The sequence below is a fragment of the Ursus arctos genome, unplaced genomic scaffold (assembly GCF_023065955.2).
Source record: "Ursus arctos isolate Adak ecotype North America unplaced genomic scaffold, UrsArc2.0 scaffold_26, whole genome shotgun sequence".
NCBI lineage: Eukaryota > Metazoa > Chordata > Mammalia > Carnivora > Ursidae > Ursus > Ursus arctos.
The window spans coordinates 27,659,819-27,675,322 of record NW_026622941.1 but is presented as its reverse complement, the minus strand read 5'-3'; the positions used below and the strand labels follow the sequence as shown (position 1 = coordinate 27,675,322).

The 15,504-nt window shown below is 39.7% G+C and overlaps 1 protein-coding gene across 1 annotated transcript in view; it reads right to left on the bottom strand.

Annotated features, from left to right (window-relative positions):
- LOC113257385 (protein O-mannosyl-transferase TMTC1-like) overlaps positions 1–15,106 on the bottom strand; it is a 68,088-nt gene extending 52,982 nt beyond the window's left edge. The window contains exons 1-3 of the mRNA XM_026501574.4: positions 15,003–15,106; positions 14,490–14,691; positions 11,757–11,869 (exon numbers count right to left, since the gene is read on the bottom strand). Coding sequence (XP_026357359.3) covers positions 11,757–11,869; positions 14,490–14,691; positions 15,003–15,106 — 419 coding nt within the window. The remainder of the gene's footprint in view (positions 1–11,756; positions 11,870–14,489; positions 14,692–15,002) is intronic.
- Positions 15,107–15,504: the final 398 nt, after the last annotated feature.

Sequence of the window (15,504 nt, the reverse complement as noted above, 5' to 3'; positions counted from 1 at the left end):
AAGTGGAATTGCTGGATCTATGTCAATATTTTTAATGTTACTATTTTAACTGACAAAGACATTGAGAGGATGAAACGTGAATTAATTTGGCCAAAATCAGACTGCTGATAATGAGCTGAGCAAAGATTTGAATCCAGGAACTTTGGGCTTTGGAGTCTACAATGGACTTAGCCACTATGCTTTGCTGTGGGGGTTGAACTGGGCTCAGGAATCCTAACCCTGCTTCCCTTGCTTCCTTCCAAATACTCTATTCATTAAATCTCAAGAGTAGCTTCCTTCTTTCATGCAGGAAATTCAACCAGCACCTGGAAGAGCAGAAGGAAAGGAGAAAGTTAATCTTCCAGTCATTCCAGAAGAATGACCACATTGCCCTAAGTGGCAGAAGACAAGAATGATGACAAATGATGATGATGATGATAGCTAGTGCTTATCAAGTGCTAAGTGCCCTGCATGGTCTTCACCTGAGCCTGCCCCAGGGATTTGCAGGACCTGAAGCAAGAATAGGAATGGAGGCCACATACCCTATGTCTAAATACTTTCAAGTCGTAAATCAAGCTAACAAATTATGAAATGCTATTAATTCTATCCTCCAATCTTGGCACATATATCTTCGTAAGAACTGGAAGGACATGTTTACATTTCGAATCCCTAGATCCCTTGGAGTGTGTGTAGGGGATGTGGCACTGCAGGGGAAGCCGGTCCAGCAGCCCCACTGCTCTGTGCGGCACCTCCCGGGGGAGCACCACCACAGGCCTAGCTTTCTCCACACCCTGGCCAACAGCTGCTCCTTGAGCCCATCTCAGGTGTGGAGCTGCTCCCTGGTAGGCTCTCAGGAGGAAGAATGCAGCAACGAGGCTCCCATCACAGGCCCTGGAAGTGGGCTCAGGGCCACATGGGTCAGAGTTCTGGGGTGCTGACTACATAGAACTTGGTCTAGGAAGAAAGGACATGGGCTTCAATGAACCACATCCCTCAGCCTGTCTCAGACTCATGCCATCAGGAAAGGTCTTGTTGGAGGCGGGCCAGAGGATCTCAGACGCACAGGCTCAGCACATGCATGTGTTATATAATTTAGAATTAGAGTCCGCATCAAAACCCTATGAGTATCATCCCCTTGCACGGATGAGGGCTGCAATAACTTGCCTGCCAGTGGAGTCAGACGGGGCGATCAGACTTGCAGTTCTGCTCTAGTCCCCCCCCCCCCCCCGCCTCTCCGCCAAAGAGAACACCACTCCTTTCCAATTAATGCATTTGCCACAGACATCTGGATAACATAAAATCCAGATAATTTTTTTTCCAAAGCCGCTCTATTGAGATATAGTTTAAATTAGTGAGAGCCCATATAAAATGACCCTACTTACGTTTAAAAATTTCTTGGCAAGTATCACATTTTTTTTTAAAGATTTTATTTATTTATTTGACACAGATCAAGAGCACAAGCAGGGGGAGCAGAAGAGGGAGAAGCAGGCTCCCCGCTGAGCAGGGAGTCCGATGCGGGGCTCAATCCCAGGACCCTGGGATCATGACCTGAGCTGAAGACAGTTGCTTATCCAACTGAGCCACCCAGGCACCCCACGTATCACATTTCTTAAGAACCTGATATAAATATCTCCGAGATTCAGGTGCTTCTCCACTACAAAAGTTTATTTTCTTTTCAGTATCTGCTTTAATGCAGGCTACAAGAACCAGGGCTGTGGCAGGGTGAGAAGACTGCTCCACTGATCTGGGCAGGCAAGTCCTTTTCCTGGGAGTGGTCAGTCAAGGGAATGAGAGACCGTGTGCTCCTCCCGCCTTCGTGAAGATGCACGCAGAGGCCAGTTTGCTCTGGCTCTGTGGAAAAATCTGGGCTGCTGACCAGAGACTTCTACAAAAGAGCCAGTGCGAACTACTGATACGTGGTAAAATCATAACCTTGAGAACCAAGAGCCAAACTCAAGTTTAGCTCAATACAAAGAAGAGGCACTTAAGATGCCTCCTCAGGGCCTGTTGAAGGAGCACCACTGCTGGATCAGAGAATGGAGTAATCCCTCACACGTAGGGACAGTCTCTCATTCACAGACTGATAGTATCTCCAATTACAAACGTCATTGTTTTGACAGGCTGCTCAGCACACAGTGCTTATAACAATCACACACTCGCATCTCTCAGTTACACTTTCTGATGCACGACCAAAGGAAATTTATCAGGAAATGCAAATCCACCATGTTTAGTGAAGCTTTAAAACTGTCTTTTAGAACTTTTTAAACTTTGTCTAATCACTGCATAAAGAGAGGACTTTTGCTAACCACCCCTCGTAGCTTGTAAATGACAGACAAAATGATATTTCCCATTCCGATTCACATCAATTTACAGAGATGACGATTTTCAAATTTTGAGACAATGATTTTACTGTTTACTATAGATTCATTTCTTGTTTCACTCACATGCAGCAAAGAGAACCCCTTTTCTAATACCAAGAATTAAACTGTGCTGATTTAACACGTCAGTAAGTTCACAGCAACCTGCTGAGACTACCTATAAATGACAGTCATGATAGGAGACAGACAATCCTACCATGCTTTTGTTAACAAAAATTCAAAGCTTTAGGTAAACGATTCTTTTGCATTTTGGAAAAATTACTTTTTGGAAAACCCAAAGCAAACTGATCTGGTTCGGGTGGTGTGGGCTACATTCTAAAACAGAAGAGTTCTAGGAAGATGCTCTTCCACAGGTGCAGGTCACAACTTTGCAAAGCAGAGTCAGAAGCCAAAAGGAAATTCAACCTCTGGGCAGAGGGTTGACATGCAGGTGCCTCCAATCCGGGCCTGGGCGAAAGTGCTCCCAGGGTCCGTTACTGCTCAGGGTGCAGTGCAGTGTGAAAGGAAAGGCTTGTGGAGTACCACCCCCCGACACCGAGGGGAAAATTGCTCATCAGAAAGAGTGTGACTAACATGGTCTGAGAATTTTTATAGTTTTGTTCACAACATGAAGGTTAGCAGAATCGGCCACCCCAAAATATCCCACTTTGGCTAAGGATTATTTTGAGCTGAAAGCAATTGAGAAGAAGCAGGTGCAAGGAAAGCTCCCTGCACTCCCCCTATTTGCAGGACATACATTTATAGAGGTGCCCCCTCCCTCCCTCTACCAGGAGGGACAGCCGTTATTAATCACTAGACACCCTTATCCACCTGGAGGTGGTGCCAGAGGAACCTCCCCACAAACCTTACTAATCAGCCCTTGTCTATGGTTAGTTTCCCTATATATTTGCCTTCCCACAACTTGCGCCCCCAAGCTCAAAGTCCTTTTCCTTTGTCACTTCTGTGCAAAATTATTGTCCTTTGCTAAGATGCTACATCAGCTTAAGTTCAAACAATCTCTTCGAATAACTCATCGCTTTGTGCCCCTCAGGTGGGCACCATGCACATAATTAATAAACTTGTTTTTCTCTTGTGAATCTCCCTTTTGTCAATATAATTTATGAGGCCCCAGCTGATGAACCTAAAATGGGTAGAGGAAAAAGAAAATTTCCTCCTTTACAAACAGAAACAAGGTTCCTATAATTTAAAAATGCCACTGCATATCTATTTCTTCTTCACTCATTCTTTCTCAAATATTTATTTAGAACTGAAGAGGCAAGTCACTTGCTAGGTACCAGTGACTATGTGAGTTTATGTCTCAAGGAACTTGAGATTTGCTGGGGGGGAGTGGTGAATAGTGGCCCCCCAAAAGGTACAGCCATGTATCCAGTGAGTGTAACCTCTTTAGGAAAAAGGGTCTTTGCAGACATACTTAATTTAAGGATCTTGAGAAGAGATCATGCTGGATTGTCTAAGTGGGTCCTAAATCCAATGCCAAGTGTCCTTGTAAGAGACACACAGAGAAGAAACATAAAGGGAAGCTCCCGTGGGGACAGAGGCAGAGGTTGGACAGAGCCACTAGAAGCTGAAAGAGGCAAGGAAGTGTTCTCTCCCAGAGCCTCTGGAGGGAACATGGCCTTGCCAACACTTTGATTTTGGAATTCTGACCTCCAGAACTAGGAGAGCATAAGGTCCCATAGTTCTAGGCATCCAATTTGTGGTAATTTGTTGTGGCAGCCCTAGGAAACTAATACCAGGAATAAAGACAAGGAAAAAAATAAGATAGAGTATAAAAAATATTAATTAATCACATAGTAAATGTGCAGTGGAGAAGCAGTTTTTTCCTCCACATCTCCAGGGTTTGTATAAAAAATAGTAATACAATTCAGTATAAGGATCCACTGGGGCATAGAAGTTTTCTCAATTAAGTGTCTTAACTGAAGGCTATAGTCTCGAGAAGTCTGGTACAGGAGGACCTGCAAGGACGTGCTTGTCTTATTTTTCTTGCATTGAACCAGCTGGCCTAGTACTAGCCCCAAAACCTTCATATATTTTATGAAGAACTGTATGTACCAAGCTTGCTGATAAAAGAAAAAAAAAAGAAAGAAAGAAAGGGAAGAGAAATACTGATTTAATGTACAATTATAAATAGGTATGTTGTTTTTCATATGCAGAAAGTATAAAGGAAATCTTTTAGGTTAAATTCCAAGTAAGTGTCATATATCTGTTTCTAAAAAAATTATCCATCAAATATTTATCCCATTTATCAAACACTGCATGTTATAGATGCATGTCTTAATGCGAAGATTTGTATATTCTCTGATTTTAAAACATTTCAGTGTAAAAGCGAATCGCACATGATACTTGTAACCTGAAGATACTATTCAAAGAATGCAGTTTTAGCTCCCTTAACCCTCAATATTAATTAATCTCAGGCTTTATCAAAGTTCTTTCTCTGATATGTAACTATTTCATGGGAAGAAAAAATATTTGGAAGAATTGTCACAATGCTTCTTTCTTCTCTTTTCTCCTCCTCCTGCTTCTCCTTCCTAATCATTAAAACCAGGCTTCAAATTATCTACAAACTTCCAGGCTTCTATTGAAGGACTGACCTCAGACTCCATGACTTAGGACTTCTTAAAAAGCTGGGCAAAGCAACATAAAAATTTGAAAGTAGGTTTCAGATTTACTGAAATTTACTTTAAATTTACTTAAATTTCAGTATGATCCAGACCAAAAATATCCCTAACTTACTAGATTCTGATCTGTTGAATTCCTACATTTATGTGCACTTGACAAATTACTGGATGATAAGCTCCTATTTTGGTGTCATGGATGTTGGTCTGAGATGGTTAGAGTGAAGCCCCAGAATGCCAGGCAGATGTTCGAGGCTGCAGCAGCCAACGCTCAGGGGTCCGTGACTTCTGTGCAGAAGAGAATCCTTGTGTCAGACTTGACCTGGAAGCTGCTGGCTTCTGTGAGCCAAGACAAATAGAGCCTGTGGATTTCTTTATCCAAAGATCTGATGAATGGGAACATTTCCAGAAGACTGTGTATAACTGCAGTCCAGAGCTTTTCAGATTCAAAAATTTTCAAGCCATCTATCAGTTTCCTAGCTCCCTGTCCTATAGGTTGGGTCTGAAGAGCTTCTTTATATTCAATATAAAGATACAGCTATATATTTTTTTTCCTACACTAGCCTTAGCATATTCATAAAGCAACCTGGAGAGCAAGGTCATTCATTTTACTTTCCGAGAAACTGCTAGGTTCTAATTTACTTTTTAATATGAGATATCTCCTCTCATGTCATTGATTTTCTACCAGCTCTAAAAATTATGTGACATCTCTAGGCATGAGAAGTAATATAGCCTACTCATGAACAAGAGTTCAGGCTTTTGTGTGAGAAAGACAAATTATTTAAGTCTCTAGACATGTTTTGTCTAATACACTAGCCACCTGTATCTATTTAGTGCTTGAACTGTGATTCTGAATTGAGACATGTTGTAAGTATAAAATACAACATTGCATTTTAAAGACATGGTATGAGAAAAAGAATATGAAATATCTTATTAATAGTTTTTTTTTAAATTTTGGTTCCATGTTGAAATGATGATATTTTGGTTATATTGGGTTAAATAAAATATATATTAAAATTAATTTCACTTGTTTCTTTTTTAAAATGTAACTACTAGAAAATTTAAAATTACCTATGTAATTATAAGTGTGGCTCACATTTTCTCTATTCGGCAGCACTGTTCTAGATCTCAATTTCCTCATTGAGCAAATGCGGATTATAATAGTAATTACCTAGTTTGGTTGTTGAGCTAACGACAACATGTGGAGCATAGGTAATGCTCAATAAATGATGGTAATAATACACAATATAAATACTTGTACTGGTCAGAGTTCTTCAAAGAAACAGAACCAACAGGAGAGATGGATAGCTAGCTAGCTTGCTAGCTAAATATAGGTATATGGAAAGAGAGAGAAAAATTTTTATAAGGAATTGGCTCACATGATTATGGAGACAGAGAAGTCCCAATGATCTGCCATTTGCAAGCTGGAAACTCAGGAATGCTGATACTGTAGTTCTAGTTCAAAACTGAAGGCCTGAGAACCAGGGGAGACTCAGCCCACATGCAGGAGAAGAGTTACATCTCAGCTCAACAGTCAGGCAGAGTGAGAATTCAGCCTTCCTCCACCTTTTTGTTTCATTGAGACCCTCAACTGATTAGATGATACTCACACTGGGGATGACAATTTGCTTTACTCAGTCTGCCAAGTCCAATGCTAATCTCTTCTGGAAACACCCTCACAGACACATCCAGGAACAATGTTTAACCAGATACTTAGGCATCCCTTGGTCCAGTCAAGTCGACACATAAAATTAATCATCATAATACTATCTTAACTTTGCTGTTGCACATTTATTTTCTGAGGTAGAGAATTAGTGAAGTATTTATGTATTGTAAGTAGGAAGCAGATGATTGTCAGCAATCCAGTCTCCTTGAAGTGTATTAATTTTTTAAGAACACTAAGGCACTAGAAAGGGCAGTGGACCAAAATTACTCCAGTTCAACTTCTCAAAAGGTTAAACACAGTTACCATATGCCCAAAAATTATACTGTGGAGTAACTATCCAAGAGAAATGAAAACCTATGTGTATACAAAAACTTATACATGAATGTTTATACCGGTGGCATTTAAACCACTTCCAAAGTGTAAAGAACCCAAATGTTCATCAACTGATGGATGGATAAAATATATGTGATACAGTCATACAATGGAATATTATTCAGCACTAAAAGGGAACCAAGTATCGCTACATGCTACAACATGAAGGAACCTTGGAAACATGCTAAGTGAAAGACACCAGTTATGAGACCACATTTTATATGATTCCATTTATATGAAATATCCAGAATAGGTAAACCTATAGAGACAGAAAGATTAATGGTTCCGTAGGGCTGGAGGTGGCTGAGGTAAATAGGGAATGACTGCTAAAGGGTGTGGGATTTCTTTTTGGAGTGATAAAAATGTTCTGGAATTAGACAGTGGTGATGCACAGTTCTGTGAATATAGTGCAAGTCATTGTTTTGTGTACTTTAAATGGGTGAATTGTGTGGCATGTGAATTATACCTCAATAAAATCGTTATTTAAAAAAAAAAAGCTTGTACCATCTAAATACCCATTAGGATGGCTACCATTTAAACAAAGAGAAAATAACCAGTGTTGGTGAGGATGTGGATAAATTGGAACATTTCTGCACTGTTTCTCTGTTTAATATTTATTTATTGAGAGAGAGAGAGAGAGAGAGAGTGTGTGTAAGCAGGGGGAGGGGCAAAGGGAAGGGGAGAGAAGCAAACTCCCTGCTGAGGGCAGAGCCCAATGTGGGGCTCCATCCCACGACCCGTAAATCATGACCTGAGCCAAAATCAAGAGTCAGATGCTTAACTAATTGAGCCACCCAGGCGCCCCACTTTGTGCACTGTTGGTTAGGAATGTAAAGTGGTACAACCACTATGTTTTCTCACTGTGTGGCTCACATATTTATTTTCTTCATGGTGTCATCTCTTTTTCTGCTTCTATTGATTATTTTCTTCTTTGACCACAGGCTACATTTCTTGCTTCTTTGTGCCAAACAAAGCCTCAAGGTTGTGCCCGGTTTCTGGGCTATGATTTTTTGTGGTCTAGACTCCTTAAAATCTGGAATGACTCATATACCATTAGATGGCTCAACCTTGCCCAGTACCTACCTATTCTCTATATTACTCTGAATCACAAAACAATTGAACTTTAGAGGTAAATGAAATCTTAGAAATCACGTAACCTTGTGGCACCAGAATTAAAAAAAAAGATTTTTAAAAAAGACTGGGAGTACTGTCAGGGGGTTGTTGAGTAAGGATAGTAATAATTATTAATTAATGTGATTTTCCAAAATAAGGATATTAATAAATACAACTACCATCTGCCTTTATCATTTCATAAATGAAAGGAAGTTCTAACAGCAGTAAAGTAGAACAAGCATAATTTCAGAATTTAAAAACTACATAGACTCAGCTTTATGAAAAATTCACCACACTGCCTTCCTTTAATTTCCATGTGGCTACCGATCAGTCATGGACCAACAGTCCACAGTGTTCCTGCAACCAACATTTGGAAGTCATCAAAGAAGGTCAACCCTCTCGTTTCAACCCTCTCATTTTACAGATCAGAAAGTGGTAATTTGGCAAATTTCAATGCTTTTCCAAGGTTACCAGCTAGTTCAGTGTTTTCTTTTGATTGCATTTGCTAAACTAAGTTTCTGATAACAAAAATGCCTTTGCTGATGATGTGGCATTGGCAGGAACTAGATTCAGTCCCAATTAAACATCTCTCTTTTCCAGAGACTGAAATACAGAGATTTACATGCACAGACAGTGCATTGGAATGGGTCCCACATATTGTACGTAACATTCTTCACACAGTATCTCAAGAAATAACTATGGAATTTCATTTTTATTAAGATTCTTAGTTGGTTAAAATTTTTCACTTTATAGTGATATATATGATTGGAAATTTTTACTCACAATAGAAAATAACGGATAGTCATTTTTCAAATTCCACATGTCTCAAATATCTGTAAGTTTAGGGATTGTGCAGTATAAAGAACATCTAAGTTTATAGCCATTTTTAGTTTTTCCTCTTTCCCCAATTACTTATTCAATTTCTCCATCTGTATTCTCAATTATTCTAGTAATTTCTATACCACATATTATTTCTGCCTTTGCTAATTCTGTCTACTTTTCCTCTATTCCAGCCAATTAGAGTTTTCTATTACCTTGGGATTTATACTTTTGTACTAAAGTGAATAAATTATCTTATTCTGGCTTGTGAATGAGAGATCAGAATCTATTACTTATTTTGACATCTCTCATTAACTATTTCAACTTCTTCAACTGTGAGAAATTTTAGCCATTTGAAATATGACTGAAACATGAAAAAGGAGCCATCAAATTATATGTCTCCTTCTGGATAAAAATAAGAGGGCAAGAAATTTGTAATGGATCAATTTAAGCCATAAACATGTCTTCCTATTCAAAAAGGACACCCATAAAACTGGCACTTGTTATCAGAATAAAAGATTATTCCCACATATTTGGCTTATGAAATTCTGACTATAAACTCTACAGTGCTAAAGAGGTAGCCAATACTAAATAACCATTCCAATTCCCTTTATACAGATTTCAAAGTGCAATTAGGAGGCAGGTGATATTTGGGCACTTTTGAAGTTAGAATGGAGAGAGGGAGGGCACATACAGGATACCTAAGACTACTGACCTATTTTTAATCTTATTGAATAGTATTTATTAAAGAATTAACTGCTTCTCAAATTGTGCTGAAGCCTTATAAGGCATATAATGAACTGACTACTCCTTTAGTCAACTGAAAATAAGACTTCGAAATGTCTCAAGAAAGCTTTTAAGTACTTTATTCTTAGGGGATCCACAATTTTGAAATCAATTTCTAATTAAAATGTATAATTTTGACCACTTTTATTGCTAGCTCAAAGTCATAAAAATAATAATTTCTTTTTAATTCTTTGGTTTACAATCACTGACTTTCAGATAATGGGCATTGTTATACCTCATTTCTAAAATGATATAATTTCAGAGACTGTTTAATCAAATGCCCTGATTCTAAAAAAAATGAGAAAACTTGGCCCAAAGAAACTTAGTGTTTTTCTCCTGGACACACAACTGATCTTTGGCAGAACACTCTATTCCTTGATTCAGGGTCATTTCCAGGAATCCAGAAAGAAACATTGCCTTCGAATGCCTATATTTGAGTAAGACAAGAGAACAGACAAGACTTAGCACAATTCAAATATTCAGAGCTAAGTGGCATTATGTAATATTATATGCCTGAATGCTCTTTATATTTTTAAGCCATTTTTTCCCTCAAAGATAAATTTCTTGATATTGTTCTCATTTTTATATTTATTCATTTTAATTATTAAAAAATTTCAAATTTTCCATTATATATTTTGAATAAAAATTGTATACATTTAAAGGCAGACAACATGATTTGATATATATACATACACACATATATAGATAGTGAAATGATTACTACAGTTATGCTAATTCATATATCCTGTCACATAGTTCCCATTTATTTATTTTATTAACATATAATTTCTTATTTGTTTCAGGGGTATGGGTCTGTGATTCATCAATCTTACAAAACACACAGCTCTCCCCACAACACATACCCTCCCCAATGTCCATCACCCAGCCACCCCATCCCTCCCACCTCCCTTCACTCCAGCAACCCTCAGTTTGTTTCCTGAGGTTAAGAGTCTATCTTATGGTTTGCTTCCCTGTCTCTCTCTCTCTTTTTTTTCCCCTTTCCCTATGTTCATCTGTTTTGTTTCTTAAAGTCCACATATGAGTGAAATCATATGGTATTTGTCTTTCTCTGACTTATTTCATACAGCAGCATTATTTACAATAGCCAATTTATGGAAGCAGCACAAATGTTGATTGATAGACGAATAAAGAAGATGTAGTGTGTATGTGTGTGTATACACAATGGAATGTTATTCAGCCATAATAAAGACTGAAACCTTGCCATTTGCAACAACATGGATGGAGCGAGAGAATATTATAATAAGCAAAATAAGTCAGTAAGGGAAAGACAAATACCATGTGATTTCACTCCCATTTGTGAAATTTAAGAAACAAATGAACAAAGGGAAAAAAAGGAGAGAGAGACAAATGAAGAAACAAACTCTTAACTATAGAGAACAAAGTGATGGTTACCGGAGTGGAGTGGGTGGGGGGATGGGTTAAATAGGTGATGGGGAGTAAGCAGTGCTCTTGTTGTGATGAGCACTGGGTGATATATGGAAGTGTTGACTCACTACATTGTACACCTGAAACTAATACAACACTGTACACATTAGAATTAAAACTGAAAAACTAAAAAAAAAAAATATTTTCTAAGGTTGGAAGAAGAAAGAGGGAAAGAAAGAGAGAAAGAAGAAGACAGGAAGAAATTAGTTACAATTCCAGTATTTAACATAGTCAATAATCTTATGCAAATCAAATATTTCTAGAAAATTACTACAATTACATTTAACAAAACATAGATATGGGGGTAAACGACTGCCCCTGAAATCCTGAATACACTCAAGTCAATACTTCACATTTAGCCATCAAGCTTCCAGCTGGAGGTCAGCCCCTGCAAACTAGAGTGAACAGGGCAAGCTCCAGCTCCCCAAATCTCTCTGCGGCTGTTGTGAAAGCCGAGATAATAAACACCTCAGCTCCACAAGGACTTGATTGCGACGTACGAAAAGGACCGTCCCTCTGGAACTACCCGTGTTGGTGACGGAAGGCAGGTCTCGTAAAGAGGAAATCACGAGCAATAATCACCTAGGCATGTAAAGGACTCTCTCGGCCACCACAAAACCCACCCTGAAGAAGAGATTGCTGGCCTGGAAAACCAGGAACACCAAGCCCACTAAAACTTCCTTGTGCTCCAGTCTCTGAAACACAATAGTGAAGGACAAATTAATGTTTTGAAAATCTCACTTCAGTCGGCATTCAACCATCTCTTTCGTTCTCAAGTTCTCATTGACAGAATGAACAAATGAGACCATTGCAAACCCTTTGATCAGTGTGCTGAGTTCATCAGAGAAAGCCCTCGGGCTGAAACCTTTGGCAAGTCACACGTGTACCATCCAGAAACCTCTGATAATTACACATGATCAAGGACCATTACTTCTTGTTCTGGGCCGGCCCTATAGCAACCCTACTTCTTGGTTCTGGTCCCTTTCAGAATTTCTGTCCCCCCAGGCAACTGGTTTCCAGAGAGCAAAGCAGCTCACTAAGGCATCATGGAGAATTATTGTTCTCTCAGAAATAAAACACATTTAAACAACATTAACAATAAAAAAGAAAGCCCATCAGAAGCAAACCTCAGCATAAAAGAAATTAAATGCTAATGGTAAAATCTGGTGCCAGTGAGGGAGACTGTTTGAGTTGAAGATTTTCTTGGCACTTCTCAAATTAAGCCAGTAAGCAAGTATTTGTTCCATGACATTTTTTTTTTTGAATAAGATATTCAGGGGCACCTGGGTGGCTCAGTTAAGCAACTGACTCTTGGTTTCAGCTCAGGTCATGATCTCAGGGTCATGAGATCGAGCCCCACATTGGGCTCTGTGTTGAGCATGCAGCCTGCTTAAGATTCTCTCTGTTTCCCTCTGTCCCTCTTCCCCCACACACTGTCTCTCTCAAAAAATCATTATAATTATTTATTGAGCTGAGAAAGCACCTGTCTATGATATTGTCCATATTAATTTGTGAAGACTTTTCTGTTATTTATAAGTAAGAGAAAAAATTTATTACTAATATGTTCTAATGGACACTGTGAAAAGTAGTTTGCATTTCCTTATGTGTATATGATAAGATGCACTTAAAGGGAGGTCTATTTAAAATAGACTTTAATATATTGGGTGGTTTTGTTTTTTCTTTTAAAAATGTTTAATAAGAAACCATATACAACTTTCCATATTACAATTTCAAATATTTCCTATGAACATTTTAAATAACCTATTGCTATTAATAATTATAAAAGAAAAAACAAAAACATTTCAAAAATATAACTAAGACTCCTAATACAAACTACAAATACTTTAAGTGTACAAAATAAAAGATCTTAAACATCTTGGACTATTTGTCACCTGAATTTTATTTAAAACCTATGCTTTCCTGACTATAATGTATAGAGTAATAAAGTTTCTGAGAGTGATTCCATATGAACAACTGTAATTTGGATAGTTTCCTCTAAATAATACTTCTTTAAGTAATGATGTCATTTTTTACTCAAAGGAACTATACCCTTTAGATTTAAAACAAAAAGGAGAGACAAACAAATAAAAACTGCTATAATAAGCTTTCATCTTAAATGAGTGCCTAAAGACAGTATATTTCTATGCCCCACTGAAATTTTTTAAAAAACTAAAGGAAGGGTAGGGGCGCCTGGGTGGCACAGCAGTTAAGTGTCTGCCTTCGGCTCAGGGCGTGATCCTGGCGTTATGGGATCGAGCCCCACATCAGGCTCCTCCCTGTGAGCCTGCTTCTTCCTCTCCCACTCCCCCTGCTTGTGTTCCCTCTCTCGCTGTCTCTATCTCTGTCGAATAAATAAATAAAATCTTAAAAAAAAAAAAACTAAAGGAAGGGGAAATCATTTTATTTAAAAGCTGAAAGCTATCTTTGTGACTTAATTTATAGTTTGAGTTTACAAAGCACCTTTAAGTTCAAGAATTTGAAGTACTTAATTGAAAAAAAGCCCCACCTTTGTAAGGAGGCTGTAATATGAAGAGCAAATATGTCTTGACAAATTTGAAAACAAACCCCAGAGAATGAGTGTCTTATCCTGTGTTCCTCATGAATTCTGCTTCAGGAGCCCCTAGGTTGGGAGGAGGCAGGTGTCAGGTGACCTGCAGACACCCAACTCCATGCCTGCCCCCCTCCCTCTCCCAGCCCTGCAGGGGGCAAGACCCCCACGGAGCTCACTGCTACTGGATACAGGGAGATGAGGGTGAGAGTCAAGGAGGCCCCAGCCTCCTCCAGAAGACCGACGTGCAAACTGAAAACTCCGTGTGTTCCTTTTTCCTCCACTGGGTTCTTCAGGCTCCGAGAGCGTCATTATTTCCTTCACGGCCATCATCCCAATTGTCACCACACATTTATTTGTGTGTTTCCTGTCTTTATACAATGTCTGTCTTTCCCCGGAGATTGGGAGCCAGGAGGGCAGGGAGTTGGTCAGCTGCGTCCGCTGGTGCATGATCTGTGCTTAGTTCAGTGCCTGGTACTTAATGGGTGCTCGGAAATATTTGTTGAATAAACCAGTAAGAGAATAAATGTACCAGGCAAGGGAGAAAACTGAGAAGAGGGCATCGTAGTAGAGGTGACAATCTAGGTTTGAAAAATGAATAAATGCTCACAATGAAAACACTGAGAGAGGGGTCAAGGCTAGGGGCTTTCCAGGCAGAAGGTACACGATGTACACGGCAGGTAGATGTCAAATGCCACCCAGTTTTTAAGAGCCGTTCGATACTTCTAGAGTATAAAGTGCAAGGGAAGAATGGCAGGAAATCAGACTAGATGTGTGGGCAGAAGATAGATCATGAGGGTCTTCCGGGACATGCTGTGGAGTTGACCTTCACCTAGAGGCAATGGGGAGCTGCTGGAGGGTCCCATGTGCATGGAAGCCTCAGACCAGAAGTCGATGTCCAGACTCAAATCATAGCCCTGGTTACCTTGCGCGGGCACCTTAGCCTTTCCATACTCAGCGGCCTCAGCTCTAAAATGAGACAAATGAGGCTTACTGCTCAGAGCTCAGCAGAGCTGGATACAAAGTTACTCTGGCCCTGCAAGTGGGTGTTATCCCCACGATGTTGCCTAGGACGTGAGGCCCCAGGGGGGGCTGGAGGAGAAAGTGGAGATTCCACCGCAGACGCTCTGACAGGTGAAGGCCACCACTCCTTGGTCCAGTGGAGAGTGCTGAGCTGAAGGGGCAGGAAACAGTAGTCTCTTAGTGGTTAAGTTTTTGGGAAATCAAAAATTATACATGGAGTTTTGACTGTGTGGGGGGTAGGTAACCTGAATGCCTACATTGTACAAGGGTTAACTGTATCTTCTTTTGTATTCCTGTAAGACTTTCCAAGGTGACTGAGTCTAAACCCAGACTGTTCCTCAGCTGCCACTGGCACCGCCATGCATCCCTCCCAGCACTAATGGAAGAGCAGCAGGTCTTTCCAATGCTATAAATTACTGCAGATGAAATCCAGCTCCAGGGTTGAGTGTAACCTGGAAGCTCCTGGCTCAGCTTTCTGAACCTGGGGGCACTGCTGAAGAAAGAAAGATACACAGATACAGGTGGACATGGGCACGTACACAGATAGACCCGGGTGGCAAGGTGGGGCAAGAGAATCTTAGGGTGGTCTTAGGGTAAAAAAAAAAAAAAAAAAGTTAAAAGCTGATTCTGGGACACGGAATCACTTCTGCCATATCTCACTAATGATTCCATGTTTGGCTGTGGCCCTGATTTAGGATTACACTGCCACAACACCATGCCGCAGAGAGGATTAGGATAGATCTCCCATGATGTGAGCGC